The sequence below is a fragment of the Oryzias latipes genome, chromosome 16, assembly GCF_053564925.1.
Source record: "Oryzias latipes strain Hd-rR chromosome 16, Olatipes_Hd-rR_3.1".
Classification (NCBI taxonomy): domain Eukaryota; kingdom Metazoa; phylum Chordata; class Actinopteri; order Beloniformes; family Adrianichthyidae; genus Oryzias; species Oryzias latipes.
In genome coordinates this window covers 25,820,424-25,836,998 of record NC_136252.1, presented here as the reverse complement: position 1 = coordinate 25,836,998, position 16,575 = coordinate 25,820,424, and the positions used below count along the sequence as shown (strand labels likewise).

General features: G+C 38.7%; 2 protein-coding genes across 2 annotated transcripts; one reads left to right on the top strand and one right to left on the bottom strand.

Moving 5' to 3' along the window:
- Positions 1 to 566: 566 nt before the first annotated feature.
- taf12 (TAF12 RNA polymerase II, TATA box binding protein (TBP)-associated factor) lies at positions 567 to 3,078 on the bottom strand. The gene is made up of 6 exons (XM_004078266.5): positions 2,893 to 3,078; positions 2,171 to 2,377; positions 1,553 to 1,630; positions 1,212 to 1,326; positions 1,010 to 1,098; positions 567 to 901 (listed from the first exon to the last, which is right to left on the bottom strand). Exons 2-6 carry the CDS (start codon positions 2,246 to 2,248, stop codon positions 866 to 868), a joined length of 396 nt encoding a protein of 131 aa, XP_004078314.1. The 5' UTR covers positions 2,249 to 2,377; positions 2,893 to 3,078; the 3' UTR covers positions 567 to 865.
- Positions 3,079 to 4,354: 1,276 nt separating this feature from the next.
- Positions 4,355 to 15,256, top strand: si:ch211-79k12.1 (uncharacterized). Its single transcript, XM_004078265.5, has 7 exons — positions 4,355 to 4,769; positions 5,399 to 5,520; positions 5,659 to 5,872; positions 6,836 to 6,981; positions 9,698 to 9,842; positions 11,775 to 11,919; positions 14,293 to 15,256. The coding sequence occupies exons 1-7, from the start codon at positions 4,718 to 4,720 to the stop codon at positions 14,378 to 14,380; spliced, it is 912 nt and encodes a 303-aa protein (XP_004078313.1). The 5' UTR covers positions 4,355 to 4,717; the 3' UTR covers positions 14,381 to 15,256.
- The last annotated feature ends 1,319 nt before the right edge of the window (positions 15,257 to 16,575 follow it).

Genomic DNA, 16,575 nt, shown 5'->3' with positions numbered 1-16,575 from the left:
TTGAAAACTACTGGATTCTATGATAATTTTACTTAAAATTTCAATAAATATTTCATGCTTTCCCAACCTTTAATGTATTTTTGGCTAAATCTAACCGATCTGAATGTTCCTTAGTACCAGGCTGAGGAAAAAGGTTAACCATTTTATGTGTTTTTAATGTTGTGGCTTGTCATTTTTAAGTCTTTCACCCCTTGACGCCTGAATTTATTTCAAACTATTTTTTAAAAATTTCTTATGGTTTTGCTTTCATGTCGGTGCTAAATTAAAGTCGTCAAGGAGATTAAAAATACAGCTTATTAGTTAAAACATTAGGGACGCCATGCACTTAAGTTCATTTGTTATTTTTTAACACCACGGGTAAATTTATTTTGGCAACAATGCGCCGTTTACTGCTAAACTTTTTGTATAAACAGTAAAAAAAATTCAAAGCACACTTTGTTACACTTGCAAAATAGCTACGCCAAAGTCATTTTAGATGCGTTTCAGATTTGGCCAAGTGTACATCAATATGTTGAAAAGGATTTAAAAAAAAACTGAGGAGCAGCAATGGTCGCCATTCATAAGAATTCTTCCAGCAAGTGTTTATTGACAAGACTTACAATGAAATTCTACCAGTCTGTTTAGTGGGAAAAAAAAAAACACACACCAAAGTACTAACATTGTGCAATGACTCCACACACTCAAATTCAGGGAGACGTTACAATTGAGCGATATTTAATGTCAAAGACAGACGACCTCATCAAAACGCTTTCTACTGTCAATAAAATAAAATGACAAACTCAAGTGGAAATGAAAACAATTGCATAAAAGAAAAGTTAAAAATTTGAAAATATACAAATTGGGTTCAACCTAAGGGCTTGCCCTTTTATTTTTTAGTCGTCTTGCGGATCAGTGCCATTCTCTGAAAAAGAAACACATGGGGAGCATTAGACTCAAGAAAAGGGAACTAAAATTAACAATTACGGCAATAATATGACTTCACAAACAGAAAAATTACTCTATCGTTTACCTGTTTATGAGCTTCTGTGGTGCAAGCCTTCTTATACGGTCGAATTTCATCAGAGCCATAACCAGGAATCCACATGTTCCATTGACGCTCTAAAATACATAAAAACAACACAACAATAAGACAAAAATCCCTTAGTTTCCACTAAATATTTATCAAACAAAAAGTACAAAATAAAAGGGCATTTAGCCTGTAAAAAACATACCTAGATGTAACTGAACGTCTTTAACCTCCAACGTGTTTGATTTGCGATGGCGTGCCAGCTGACAGGCTGCTGTCACAACACTTTCTATGAAGTCATCTGCAATTTGTAGAAGCATCTGAGAAGAAAAAACATATGAAGGCCTCAAAGGAACTCAACAAAGTAAGATTTTACACACAAATAAAGATATGTTCTGATTTATGAATGTAACAAAAATCCATGTTTTCTACGTAACAGTTTGAAATGCTGGACGGACGTAAGCATTGAAAATATTAAATAAGGTATACAACAGGCATGTCTTTTAATAGTCTTTATAAGAGGTTACAATATTTTTTTAATCTGACCTCTTCAACATCCTCATCCAGTTGCTCATTTGGGTCAATTTCTCTCACCAGGTCCTGCAGTTTCTTCTTAGAGAGGACCTGAAGACAAGAGGAAAGAGAAAGTGTAACACTTACACATGTGAGTGTAAGGTTTGTGTTTCACAATTAAACAGTATCCCGAAGTAGCTGTTAGCTGCAGTCACACAATAGAAATATTTTCAGGTAAAAAAATAAAACAAAATACAAAGCATCAAATTCAAAAGCGTACATGGTAGTTGTTGCAAAAAAAAGACAAATAGATGAAACAGTTTTACATTAGATAAAATATAAACAATATCTCAAATAGAATACATTTCAAAAGTTATATATAAAAATATAAGGACATAAAAGTGGTTACAGTGATCCCTTGCTATAACGCGGTTTACTTTTCACGGTTTCGCTACTTCACGGATTTGCATCGTGCATTGTGTTCTTCATTCAAAAAAATGAATGAATGAATGAATGAATGAATTCATTGTAAGAAAAAACAAAGGTTTCTACTTCACGGATTTTGCCTATCACGGGTTCTTTTTGGAACGTAACCCCCGCGAAAAACAAGGGTTTACTGTATACTAAATACAAAACTGAAAAATACTCAACCTGAGATCCTTCTGGGCTGCTTCTACCTGCAGGACCAGCAGGCAGGCTCTTCACTATTATTGGGGTGCTATTGGCCATTCTCAGTGATCAAGGTCAAGGAGGAAGCGCAAAGCAGTTCTTTAAGTTACAAGACGCTGGTGGCCCGGGTAAGGCTCTCCCAAATCCTGCGTGGCAGTCGAAAGCACCGCTTTTTCAAGGAACCACAACCTTAAATTTGTAGAAAAACAGTACAAATTTCAGTGAAATTAGGAAAAAAAGATGATCCATTCCCAAAAACATTTCCCTCCCAATTTAGTTTACTTCGGTTAACTGCATGTAGCTTAAAGCAGCATTTAATAAGCCTAAAAACTAGCGTTTGCATCCAATACAAAATGCAAGTATGTTTTAATTAAACTAGTAAATCTGATGTCTGCTTCCCCTAATTATTTACTCCAAAACAGAGACCGGAAAACGCGCGCAGCAGAAAGCGCTTAGCTTAACGCTACACGATGTCTTAAGGGCTTTAGGCTAATTTAATAAAATACAACAAAGTAAGCAAATGCCATTATTACATAAATTCTTTAGTACACAGATAAGAATCCAACGTTAACAGATTTGTTAGTGCTAAAAACAATAGCAGCTACAAAGCTTTGAAGTTAGCCTTGCTAAATTCAGCAGCTAATTTCTCAGTTCGGCGTTCCTCAAACAAAATTCTAAGTCGTGGCAGCTTTTTATTGACTCACCTTTTTAAATTAACACTATCTGTCCATTTTCGTCATTACTTCGAGGGAAAGGTACGTCTTTGACACTAAATTTGTCTACGAACAGGCAACAACCGTTCCAGAATTCAGGGAGCAATATTCGGAACTTCCGCTTTTGCCCGATTCTGTTTCCGGTAGAACCGTGTCCACGCTACGCTGCCCCCTGTCGGACTGTGTGTGGCACTTCAATAACACGTGAACAAAATCGGCCTCTGTGGAGAAGCACGGAAAATAAAATATATAAATACAATAAACGAGAACGCTTGTTTTTTAGATGGCCTGTCATTCAGTTGCTTTATAAAAGATTGTGGGTTATTTTTTAAGTTTTTGATAGGAAACATAATAAATATTAAGGGTGTTACGATTCATTTTAAAAAACGATTTGATCTGTATCATAATTTGTGGTTGCTAATAGGATTCAAAGTTGATATCGGTTCATTTTGAAACATCCAATTTCATCCAATTCACTGACCTAAAATTGAGCAAAAAAAAACAGCCAGTGTGACTCGGTACTGAACAGATTCCTTGTTGTATTTCTTGCAAGATAATCAAATGTAAATTAAATATGTGCACAAACAAACAAACAAACAAACAAACAAACAAACAAACAAACAAACAAACAAACAAACAAACAAACACGTAAACAACAATTAATAGTAAATCTACAGTCAAAATTTAGTTTCATAAAGTTCAGCCCACGTCTGTTTTTCCACATCAAAATAAAATAATCTGAACAATATTAGAACATTCTACCATTCTACTATGGTCACAAAATTCTTTGCAAAAAATGAAAAATGTTTCAAAGCATTGGACTGTAATGACGGCTCGATCATTTTTTGCTGCCATTACATGTGTGTTGTCTGTTGTCTATGACTATTAGAAACAATTTGATAAAGGTAGATGTCAATTCGTTTACCAATTTGCTTTAGACAGATCGATCTGGTTGAATCACAGGAAAACAAATCGATTAATCTAGATTGGTCTGGTTGCCAATATTTATGATTTTCTTTACGTCTCAATACTCTGTATACTTTCACATCTCAGTGTTTATTTTCACGCCATGCTGTTGTTTTATTGGAAATATATTTTTAAACAAACTTTTTTATAATGCAAGATGATGTAGCATACGCCATCGTAGGCATTGTCTTTGTTAGATGTAAACGAGTTTTCCCTTTTCTTTTTTTCCCTTTTTCATTTTAATATAACTGAAGGTCTTAATTAAAAAAAAAACAACTAAGATTACACTAAAAACAATTTTTTTTATCCCCCGTGAGCAGTGAAATAAAATAAAGCGTGAAATGTTGGCTTGATAGGTTTTCCACATCGCACCAAAAAGTGTGAGAAACATCGTTAACACATTTTTTTCATGATGGCTCTTATGAGGAAGGAAAGAAAAAAAAACACACCCGCAAAGCTCAGGTTAAAACAGAAGTGGTTTGGTTCCCTGAGCGACGCGTGACGCGCAGAGAGCAGTCGTGATTATTGGAGCAGAGAGTGGACAGCTGCGTTTCTGGTTCACACAGTCATTTCCCATGTCAACATCCATCAGCAAAACTCTGTCATTAAATCTAAAAACAACGATAACGCTTATAAAAAATAAAAAAAAACAAAAACAAATCTTACTTCTTTCTTTTCATTTTTAAAGTGAAATTGACAGAAAAGTTTGGGGGCTTTTGGACACCAAACGAAAGCCACACCTACAGCGCGTCAGATAAAAACGCAGGACGCTTTCATTTCACTTTAGTCGCTGCTTGAAGACTTCTCGACGTTTTCTCAAGTATTTAAGTTAGTCTTTCTTTCTGCAACAATGAGATCTTTTCTTCTTGCTGCAGTTGTTGCCCTGATCCACAGCAGTCATGGTAAATATGTTTTTTGTACATATGTGATAGTCTTAAAATAACTTTTTCTTAGATTTATTTATCCTAAACAATTATTTTTGTAAAAGCATTGATCATAATTCTGCCACATGTATGTTTTGTATTTACAGTATTCTTTAGTGTGAGTTAATTTCTTATAATTTTCTTAGTTTGCTTATGTTTTGCAGTTTCTGACTTGCTGCTGTACTGTAGTGGTTATAAACCACTGACAAAAACAGGAAATGTCTTTTGAAACAACGAGAAACCGAAAAAAAACGCCTTTTTACATGTAAAGGCCAACTGAAGATCTTGCATAAGAATATGAGCACAGCTCTTAGCTGGGTTCTAGAATGATTGCTGCTTAAAGCGAAAGAAAAAGTGCCTTTGTTTGTTAAGAGGAGAGACATCAGTTGCTTGTCATGGGACATTGACGAGTATAAAATTCTTTATTTTCAATGTCATTTTTTTTGCTGGAAGTCTGAAACCAAATGTCAAAACAAGGTCGAGAACCCGTTGAAGCTGCTGGCCAAAGAGCAGCTTGATCTTCTGTTTATGTCGACATGCCTTCATCCCTCCTGTCCCATTCATGTTGTGATCAATAAGCTGTATCTGTAATATCTGTCCGCATGCAGCTGCTTTGATGATCAAAGGGCCAACCGAGCCGGTTCTGGAGGGAGATATGGTCACGCTGGAATGCCTTAACACAGACGGTGACCTCAACATCAGCCGCGTTCACTTTGAGTTCTTCTCTGAGGTAAGTCTGGGGAGTTATTGATGTATTTTCACATTTAAATTAGATTTGAATTACAATCCAATTTACATAAAAGCTGACCTGCTATATAAAACAAAATTCCTCTCTTATTTATTTATGTCTATTCCCTTCTTCTGCCAGTACATGCAAGGATGGAATCAAGTGTGGTGGAGAAGTGTCAGGTCATATTGCTTCTATGACAGAGCGGTGGAGGTCGAAGAGGACGGCGAGAAGGCATACCTGCGCCTCTTCTACCCAACACGTTTCTCAGGAGTTCCCGTCCGCTGTGTGTCAGACGCTGGGAATGCGACTGAGCCAGAATACGTCTCCGATTCGATAACCTTCAAAGTGCACTGTGAGTTAATATGGAGGGAAGCCAAAGTCCTATAATAAATGTTATCAGACTTTAAAAAAAAAACATGGAGGAGGATATAAAGGATGCAAATAAAACGCAGCTCATCCGGGTTTTATATTTGATAAAGGAGCGTCTCTCAACCTGAAAGCATTCTGACAAATTATTCTGGTACAATTATTCTGACAAAGAGATAAAAAAGTTTCTGAATTTACACCCAAAATGAATATTTTAATATTTGGAGCCAGCACATTTTGTAAATATAATATTTCACTGTTTGCACACAGCTTTTTCCTCGGCAAAAGAAAAACACACATTAATAATTTACAGCACTAGTCATAGTAATGGAATGGTATACAAAAATCAACAATAAAAAAAAATCACATTTAATTCCATGCTCAGGAGGGCTGGTTCAGTTTTTACTCCCCTGGAATTGCCCTGCTTTTAAGCAAAACTCTTCCTGCATGCATTGTCATCTGCAGCACGGTCAGTCAGATTTTCTGTCTTCATCCTTCTCAGTGGCCATCATATCGACCCTAATGCTTTTTGATAAGCTCCTCAGCCTCATGGGAGGAATCAATAAGCAGAAGGGATTAGAATGAACTATAGGACAGAGGGAGGCAGAAGGGTAGAGAAGCCAGGAGCTGGATGGACGTGGGCCATCTACAGAGATGGAAGAGAAAATGAGCTATTATTCACTACATTGCTTCTCTAAAGACTTCGATAAGATGAAGCCCATCATCATTACTATTGATTCCTCTGTACAGTCTGCACCAATTGCATCATATTTAAGCCTGCATGCTCAAGTAGACTTAAAGGATCTGCGTGTTGATCAGATGTTACCTGTGAGATGTTACCTGTGCAAACGTATGTTTAGTCACATCACTAAAGCCTTAAAAAAAGCCAACCCTAATAATGATCAGTTCATGTCTAAACTTTCTTTTTGCCATCCGTGCTGTGCTTTAGACCTGCGAGGGCCTTCTCTGACTATGGAGGGCTACTCAAGGTACATGGAGGTCCCGCAGGACGTGAAGGTGCGAGTTGGAGCCGATGTAGTGGTGAAGTGCTCCGCCAGCTCGTCAGAGGAGCCCAGCTACTTCTGGCAAAAGGAGGTGAGAGCACCTCAGCTGTGAACACAGCTGCAGTGTCCTCATTATGCGTTTGGAAACCTGTCATTTTCTCTCTCCCACTCACTCTCCATCGACGTGACCTCTTTAGATGTCTTTCCTTCCATTTCCAATTCTCTTTTGGCCTTTTCGCTTTGCTTAATTGTCTCACCTCCCCTCTTCCATCCTTATGTATTCCTCTTTCTTTTCCGGCCTCTCTCTTCTCCCCGCCTATGGTCTCTCCATCTCCTTCGCTAAAGGAGCGCTCTGTGTTTAAGTGACCGACTGGCTTAGGCTCACCTCTCACAGGGGACCGCAGCTCTGCCTCTTATAGAGGATTAATAGTTTAATGAAGTCTGGGCTAGAACCAGTCAACCAAAAAACAATTATATGGATAGATTTGTAATGATCTAGTGTGTGTGTTTGGTTAACTGGCACTGAATTATTCAACTAAGCTCTTCAAAGAGCAAAGAACAAAAGGAAATTAAAATATCTCAGTGTAAAACTGGCATGTAAAACAAGAGGAAGATGATTAGGCAGGTGATACACTGTGCCCTAGTGGCGAGAATGTGACACTATCTTCACTGCAAGTGCCAACATGCCATAAAGCCATCTAATCATGCAGTTCTGTTAGGAAATATATGCTTTACTCAAGTTACTTGTTTCCTTTTTTTGGTAACTTGGCACAGTTACCATGTTTATTGAAGATTTCATGCTAATCTGCCGTTTAAATGGCCTTACGAGTCCAAATCCTGTTCATGGTGTTAATACTGTTTGTCCAGGATCACATGGAGCTTCCGGACTTGGGTTTTGCTTGTTGACTGCAGAGCTGTCACTTTGGAGAGGAAGCTCTCGATGTTCAGATGGGTTTGCAGCTGTATGCTCCTGCACTCAGACATCAACAATGAGAACCATGAGTGACCCTGCCCCCCTTGCATTCCAAACAGGAAGTACCAAGAAGCCAAAATCCCTTGAGCTACGTACGTTGAGGCACGTTCAAAAACGGGCATTCTTGAATGCAGTTTAAGCACACTAAATTGTTGCTACCCAATTCTAGTGCATGTAACCCCTGTTGGAAGAACCTTGGTGTGAATTGTCACAGTGGTGCAAATCTTGCTCCAGGCTTTTTTTTCACAGCTCCATTCCAAAATATGAAAGACTTGGTGTCATATAACTCCTCCCAGGCACAAACTGCAGATATTAATTTCCCCTTCATGATCACTTTTCAAACAGTTAGTATTTCCGTGTTTTGGAAAGGACGATACCCGTACGTCACTTCTAAATCCAAGTACCTGATTGGTCAAACATGCTCAATTTGCCGCACACTTTGTACCTAGATCCTGAAAACAGACTTAAAAACTGGCATCCCAACACGTGAACACGAGAGTTTTGAACGCGGAAGCTCGAAAAGTGCATTTACAGGCGTTTACATAGACTCTTCATTCAACGCGCGATTAGTGAGTCATCATTTTTTCTTATTTTTTTCTTTAGTGCAAGTTATTCCCGGTATAAATTGGTCAATCAGATACCTCAATAAAAATGTGTGGTCTCACATTGAACTTTTGAAAGGTTTGACAGATTTTGTGTAGCCCGCTTTAATTGATAGGGGTGTGGACATCCAGCAAGCTCCCACCTGATTGGCGAGAGTGGTTGCCATAGAAACAATGACTCAGACCAACTTGAACCAATCACTACTGACAAGGACAGCATCTATATTTAAAAATAATGGAGACTCAATTGACTTTCTTTATTGTAGAGCCAGAACAAGCCATTTTCTATGGGTGGCGTCACACTCACTCGCTCCAGCTCTTATGCAGTCAATGATAAAGACACTCAAAGACAGGATTATCAGAAATCGACGATTTACAGTTTAGTTTGACAAGATTTTGCTTGTCTCTCCCTATGCATGTTTGCTCGTGTGATGGGATGTGGAGCACTGGGTCGGCCCAGTTTGACAGACAGCCGCCGGGAGCACTTTGGCCCCCGGCAATAACAGCAGGACAGAGGCAGAAACGGCCCACTGCTTAGGAGCCAGTAGATTTGCATACAAAATGCCGCTTTGGCCAGACCTGGCCTTTATGGGAAATCCTCTTAATTCAGATCTATTCAAATTGAAATGGACTTTCTTGGCAGGAACTGCAGCACCCGAGAGCCAAATCATTTGCATTGTGTTCTGTTTTTATTTATTTTATTTTTTTATGCTTTTTTCCTTTTTTTTTTTACCCCTCTCCACCTTCATTTGTTTTCCAATCCTCCTGTTTGGCTTATTATTTGTTTCCTCCCATGTTGGGCTCTATCTCATAATAGTGCTGCTATTTCTGTGTCAACAATTCATTCTGCTCCCCTGCCTTCTCATTACGTGTTGTGTTAGCAGTGCGTTGTTGCAACATTATTCTTCCCTGGTAATAGTGTTATCTGGGTTAGTGACTTGTGCCAATGTGTGTCCTTTTGGTGGGATTGTTTCACAGGTAAATACCTCATTTGGGACTTGTGGGATTTCTCTATGAGGGCAGCAAACTAGGAGATAGTTCTGCTTCTTTGTCTCTATTCATCTGTTTTATGTCCGCCCCTTCAGAGATTTTTTGGAGAAAAAAAACTCTTTCAGAATCCTTTTTCCACGTTTCTTTTTTAAATCCACTCTTTCAGTTAGTTTGTTCTTTCAAAGTTGTAAACAGCATGGAAAAGTTTCCATTTTTTTCTCTTGCTTTGTTCTCTCTATCAGGGCAGCGACTGGGTCCTGCCATCACCGCTGCTGAAGGTGACGAAGGCGAGTGCGCTGGATGAGGGAAAGTACACTTGCCTGGCCAAGAATCCGTCGGTGGAGTCCCTAAATGTGCAGCGGACCATCAGCATCACCGTTCTGCCCAGTATGACTTTCATAACACCTTTTCTGCTTTATTCTGACCCCTTCCTCTTTCTAAATAGTGCGTCATTTCTCTGAATTTAAAGGGAAATTGTGACGTAAAGCATAAAGCAAAGAAAGGAATTTAAACAGAAGTTACAAATTCCATGCCACCAATTGTTGAGTCCTGCTAGTCCTTTGATCGATTGAAGTTCCAGTTTTATAGCCACCGTATGTCCCAAACTGTCTCTCGTAAATCAGATTAGCATGCAAACGTTGTCGAGTTCCCAGTAAAACCAACTTCCTTTTTTCACACAGGACAGGTTTTTTGGGAGAATTCTTTTCCCCCAGATGGGAAGTGGGTAAAGTTCAGGCACGCTAATATCATAAAACAGGAGTTATGAGCAGTAGCCATGCAACCTTGAATGCCAACAGTTTATGGTAGCATAAAAAAGGTTGAGGAGGGAAAAAGGAAAAAAGATATTTATTACTGTAAAAAACTAGAAAAGGTGAGAAATGAAATTAGATCTAAAATGTCAAGCTTGTAAGGCTTTCATACCTGAGGAAAGATGCATAATACAAATCATAATGAGCAGCAAAGATGTATTATAGCTTGAAACCATATAATAATTATAATTTAAAGATTCAGAAGAGTGCAGTTGTTTCACCTGGTCTTTAATAATTTTATCCTTAAAAGTAATACCAAGGATGCAAGATCACTCAGTCAAAATTTTTTTTGGTTTTATATATTTATATATATATATATATATATTTTTTAGACTTATGTGGACAATTTGGATGTTCTTAGACTGTCAGTAACTATATGTAACTTGTTTCCTGAGATAAAATGCTACCTACTTCTGAATAAATGGTGGAAATCACATCAACAGATTCCTCAACGAAAAAACATTAAAGATCCCATTGACAATTAAAAAAGCAACACAAATTGTTAAAAAAACCAAAAAACATTTCATTTTAGAAATCCAAACAAAATTCCAGAAACCACAACACAAAAAAAGTTAAACATAATGTTAAAAAAACGTAACAAGCTTCTGGGCAAAGCAACAGTTTGACTGGTTAATCAATTTCTTATTGATTTCTAAAAAATACTTTTGTTTTGCTAACTGTTTTTTTTATTTTATTTAAAATTTTAGTTTCTGGAATTTTGATTTTTTAAATGTAATGTTGTTTTTTGTTATTGCATTTGCTTTTTTAATTGTGATCTATCTTTGAGTGATATGTTGATGTGATTTGCACCTCAGGCCCGCCATAAAAATCCAAGTAACAATCAACATATTTCATATAAATTTGATATTTACATCAAAGAATTTCATAACAGCACTCTAAATGTGTTTGCCTTTTTCATCTTTATCACTCGAATATGTAAAGGTTTGCATTCAGTTTTGCTGCAGTTGCAGAAACACCAGGCTCCGCCCTCCATTGTCTCTCCAGCATCCTCTCCAATTAAAATAGGAGGCAATGTATACAAACTGGAAAAAAGACTTTCTCTTTAAAGAGGAAGACTCTGCTGCTTATATTGTGCACTATATTTGCTGCCCAAACCCTTTAAAAGAAGTCTTATGACTCCAGCTGCCCCCAAATCCTCTGAAAGCTCTGTGGTACGAGAAGTCAATGCATGTGTTTGCTAGTGCTTTAAATGTTGTCATTTGCTTTATCCATAGCTCAAAAACCAGCTTCTAAAGAGTCCCCCCTACTCAAAAAATGATGTGTAAATTCTGCCACACAAAGGGGGAAAATCAGCCAGTTTAAAAAATTCAACAGGCTTACTTCCTGAAGGTCAGGGCTGCATAAAGAACTGCAGCTTGTCTGGAATCCAGACCCTGTTGCTCATACAAACAAATATGAGGTCGACTAAAGATGCTTTGCCCGGAGGCGGTTAGCTCAGCTGATTCTGGATTCTGTGTGAAGCACATTTCTCTTCATGTGTGTCCTGCAGAGGATGCCCCTTGGTACAAGACTACTAATGGCAGTCTTTGGCTGATGACCTCATGCGCGGCTCTGGTCCTGTTGGCGTGTGTCCTCTGCGTGAGCGTGCTCCTGTGCCGCAGAGCCAAGAAGATCAAGACCAGCAAGGGGCCCATGTAAGACAACACTGTCCGAGTGTTTGTGTCATTTTATTCATGGAGCTGGAGTTTATTTTTCATTTGTTTCTACATCAGCCATTAAAACAAGAGGGAGCACCGCTCAAGCCGAACATTAAATTTGTCAGATTGATCCGCTGGAATAAGAACTAGATTCTAATCATATAGAGAGAGCCTGAGACAAACAGGATTCATCTGCTGCTGTCTGCATACCAAAAGTCTCCCCTACTTTCTCTTCATAAGCACCTTTTACTCGCCAACCACTTTGAAGTCACTTTGGTTAATGATGTCTTAAATCATGTTCAAAACCTGATGGATAATATACCTTTGAGTGCAACTCAGCGTGTGAGTTTGTTTACCCTCTTCAGCCTCTTGTTTTCCTTAACTCATTCCCTGCTCCCCGCCTGCAGTTTAACTTCGTCTGAAACTTTTAACCGCTTCCATGGTATTTCATTCTGCCTCATCCAACAGAACCAAGACCAATGACTTTAAAGACCCACTCAGACAAAAATCCTGTTCTTAACATATTCTTCTGGCAGTTTTCTAATGATGATGTAACCCTTGTGCTATCCTAGGCACTTTAACATTGGGAGTTGGGTCATCTAGACCCACTAGACAGTGCTCTGAACCTTTTTTCTTCAATGATTTGTGATCTTCACTGGTGTCCATGGATTACATGAAATCTTTCCACCTTTATCCACCTTTGTCATGGTAGGGAGAACACGTCAAAGTAAGGGTAGGGTCATCTAAGATAGCACAAGGGTTAAGAAAATTAATTTTAAAATTGTGTTTCTGCATATTTCTTTATTCAAATGGTTGTGAATCCGGAGTAGATGAAAAAATGTAGTTTGAATACGAGCTTATTTGTGACGTACAAAATGTCCTGGGTGGGCCACAAGCTCCACAAGCTTCATTCCGATGTATTCACTTGTTGACAACTAGATCCATGCACATCTTGGTTTTCCTCGTCCGAACAGTTGCTCAGAACTGTTCGACCAATATTGCTCACCAGTTTTGTGATCTCTGTAATGTTAGGCTACGTACACACCAGGCATGTGTGGAACATTCAAGAACCTGCTGAATGTGGGTTTTTGAACACACTTTTATCATATGGCAAACAGGTCTGTCACTACCCAATACTAGCGCTTGTACTCTCAGTTGAAAAAGATTTGGTGCGAAATGTTGAAGCGGTGCAAATCTTAAGAACCTTGCTAAACGCTTTTTTCTTTTACAGCTCTGTTCAGATACATGAAAGATTTGGCGTCATATAATTCTGGCTGGACACGAACCGCAATTATTCAGTTCTTATTTATGATCAATTTTCAAACAGTTTGCATTCCATGTTTTGAAAAGGACACTATCCCTACGTCACTACCAAATCTGTGTCCCTGATCGGTCAAAATTCAACAAGTTCACTCAATTGCCCCACATTTTGGATGTAGAACCCAAAAGCTGACTTAAAAACTTACAAAGTAACTCAGGAGTTTTGAATGTGAAAGCCCAAAACTCACGTAGATGTATGTTAAAACATAAGGGAAAGCTGTCGCTTGAACACGCATTTCCGAGCCCAGTGTGAACGTAGCACTAGGTTGGGGGTTTAAGGGGTTGTACGCTTGTGGGAGAGCATGAACATGTAGAGAGCTCTCAGCAGGTTTATTCTACGCCAGTGGTCTTGCCCACTATTCAGAGGGGATTTTTTTAATGAACTACTGCCACTCTACAGAAACTATGTCTTAGAAAACAACACCTCTTTTTATTATGGCATGAAAGGCATAACCATAATTGGAAAACCACTGGGAGCGCTTTGAAAAGACATCAAAAGATGGACTGTGTGGGTCTTTAAAGGTGCTTGAGTGTATGAGCGCCGCATCACCCTCAGTCTCTGAATGTTTATTCAGAAAAGTTTGAAACTTCATTATCCAAATGAATATTCAAGTCTTACCTCAGCAGGTCTGACCCTCTTGACCTGACCCTTGATCTCTTTAATGCTCTCCCTTGTGTTTCCACACACGTTGCTCTTGAAAAGTGTGATTTTTTTTTTTTAATGTGAAGTATGGAAAAAATGCTCCATCAATATTAAGGAAATTAGGGGAACTCTCATTAATGTGATTAACTGGCTGCTTATTCCTTTACTCTTGAGCTTTATCATTGTGAGAATTGAGCGTATATTTTATGTGGAATATAAAAAGCAGGGCAAAGCTATTTTCCTAGTTGGTACAGAGGAATACACATCGCAAAATAAAGGTTAATAGACTTTCATATTGACAGCCAGGTGTGCCTCCAGTTCTAAACTATCATTTCCCCACTTATGCTTTCAGAAGGCCTGCTGTGAGATCAATATAGTGATGTTGCTCTGTTTTTCCTTCTCTCCAGTGATGACCACTCTCAGAAGAAGCCAATCTACCGAACAAGTGTTGAATCCATTCCCTCCACCTGCATGGACAAACAACCCCTGGTGTGACTTCATAGTCGGAGGGAAGGATGGGAGTTTGGTGGGGAAAGATCAGCCAGCCAGGGAAGGAGAAGGAGAGAAGAGGAGTGAGGGGATATTGGGATATTGGGAGTCTTGAGTGGAGTGTAAAATCCAAATCATTAACAAGCTGGGTACAAAGAAACCGCTGAAGGGCAAATGATTGCTTTAGAGATGCCGAAACAGCTTTGCATGCGAGTATAGACTGCAGTTGTGTATCTGAGGCAAAAAGGTGGGCAATTTTCTTTTCATTTACTCTGCAGCATGGAAATTGGCTCGCTACATTCTTAGCAAAGGGGATGATGATTAATCTTTGTGTACTTGTAAGACTCCTCGTGGAATTTTGCCTTTTCAGTGACAAACGGAATTGTTTGAGCCTTTTATCACAAATGGAACATTTGAGGGACGGGTGAGGATTTATTTTGTTGATTCATTTCTTTCTCAGCGCTTCTTAAAATCATAACCAGCTCAAAGAGTCACCAACACTTGAGCAAGACTTTTGTAACCTTTTTCTTTTTGGTTGTTTTTGCGGCACTTAAGCACTTTGCTCTGTTATTCTGTTCTTTGAATTTCTTTCAAATGACATTCCTTTTTTTAAAAATATGACCCCTGCCTCTGATGTGTTATTGATTTTGTTTCTTTTTGATATGAACAAAGAGATTGGAGATGTTGAAAGGTTGGCCAAGCATTACTTAAAAAAGATTTTATCCTGGGTTTGCATCTGTTTGTTTACCAACGTTCCTCTTCAGCATAAAAGATTATCCAGAGGGAGTCATTTTTAAAGGGAGCCATCTTTGTTGCTGCACATGCTATAGAGTTCACACTTTGAATAAAAAAAAACAATAATAAATTCATGTAACCTTGAAACATTAGCTGCCTCCATCTCTGCTGGACTGGATTTATTCTACCCCAGCCTTTCCACCCGCGTGCCCAAATAACCATCATATACAAGTTCATATTTTTAATTTTCTCCTTGGTTGCCTTGCAACCCTTAAACTGGCACCATCACCATTGCTTGTTACCATAACGATGCTCATATCCCTGAGAATTTCATTACGCCTGTCTGTTAAAGTTATGCAGGATTTGATGTGGTTTTATTATTAGTGTGTGGTTGACCACGGGCCTGTTAGTTATAATGGGCAAAACGGCACTTTAACAATGACACTCCATTAAGTGTTGCACGCACCACAGAACACAGCCTGGATAATGTTATTAAACTGATTATTCAAGCCCCCCAGTACAGCTGTTGGAGGCTGTGTTGAGCATTTTAAACCACTATTTATATTTCTTTTCTAATTCTAAGAAGTCATATTGAGCCTTGAATACAAACAAAAAGCAAAGAATCAGATGGATTAAAAGAAAAAATTGCAAATCTTTTAGCCTTGGACTTCATTATGAGTAAAAAGTATGGACTGATCCTCATTTTCTGTGATTCTGAATGGCAGGAAGGCCAAAAAAAAAACCCCTAGAAATTTAAGACAAAAGAACGAAATTGTGGGTCAAAGGCTGGGAAGAACAAAAGTACAAGTCTGCAATCACACTCTGACTCACTTAAACCAAGCCTCTAGATTTAAAAAACAAAACAAAAAAATCTGGTCCTGGCAGTAGAGAGTTGGTGATGAGCTGTAAACTACAGTTTTCTCAGTCCGCACATCATGTTTGGTACACTTCACAAAAGTGACCTGTACCAAACATGACACCTCACTGAGTAGTCTGCTGAGCTGCTGAACATTTGTTTGTGCAGGTCCTTGCCTGGTTCTGGTTATGTCATGGGAACTTGATTTTGCATGTGCATCCTACATATGGGTGTTATTGTGTCAAATGGGTGAAAACGAAGGAGGGAAGTTTGACGGAGAAGCAGGTGTTATCCCCTCATTACTCCCTGACAATGCCCCATCTGGTGAGAGGGTGCTGCTGCCACTAACGCTTTGCCAATGCTTCACAGAGGCTGACAGAAAAAAAATGGAAGAGGGTGGCAACTGGAGAATTGGTGGGGCAAATATTATCCTAGTGAAAACAACTGGGTCAAATATGGAGAAGAATGAAATTAAGTGGGAAGAGACAGAGGTAAAGATGTTCTCTAATACATCCCACTGGTCAGACATGAGAGTTTATAGGGAGATTACATTCATTTTCATGCCATTGCTTTGTTTTTATGCTTCCTCCTGCTAGATTTTTTGAAAAAT

Excerpts from the sequence above, each read along its gene's own strand:
- taf12 (XM_004078266.5), bottom strand. The coding sequence starts at position 2,248 with ATGGCCAATAGCACCCCAATAATAGTGAAGAGCCTGCCTGCTGGTCCT. Across the intron at positions 1,631-2,170 it reads GCAGCCCAGAAGGATCTCAG|GTCCTCTCTAAGAAGAAACT; the intron begins GTTGAGTATTTT and ends TCTTGTCTTCAG. Across the intron at positions 1,099-1,211 it reads AGACGTTCAGTTACATCTAG|AGCGTCAATGGAACATGTGG; the intron begins GTATGTTTTTTA and ends TATGTATTTTAG.
- si:ch211-79k12.1 (XM_004078265.5), top strand. The coding sequence starts at position 4,718 with ATGAGATCTTTTCTTCTTGCTGCAGTTGTTGCCCTGATCCACAGCAGT. Across the intron at positions 5,873-6,835 it reads GATAACCTTCAAAGTGCACT|ACCTGCGAGGGCCTTCTCTG; the intron begins GTGAGTTAATAT and ends GCTGTGCTTTAG. Across the intron at positions 6,982-9,697 it reads GCTACTTCTGGCAAAAGGAG|GGCAGCGACTGGGTCCTGCC; the intron begins GTGAGAGCACCT and ends TCTCTCTATCAG.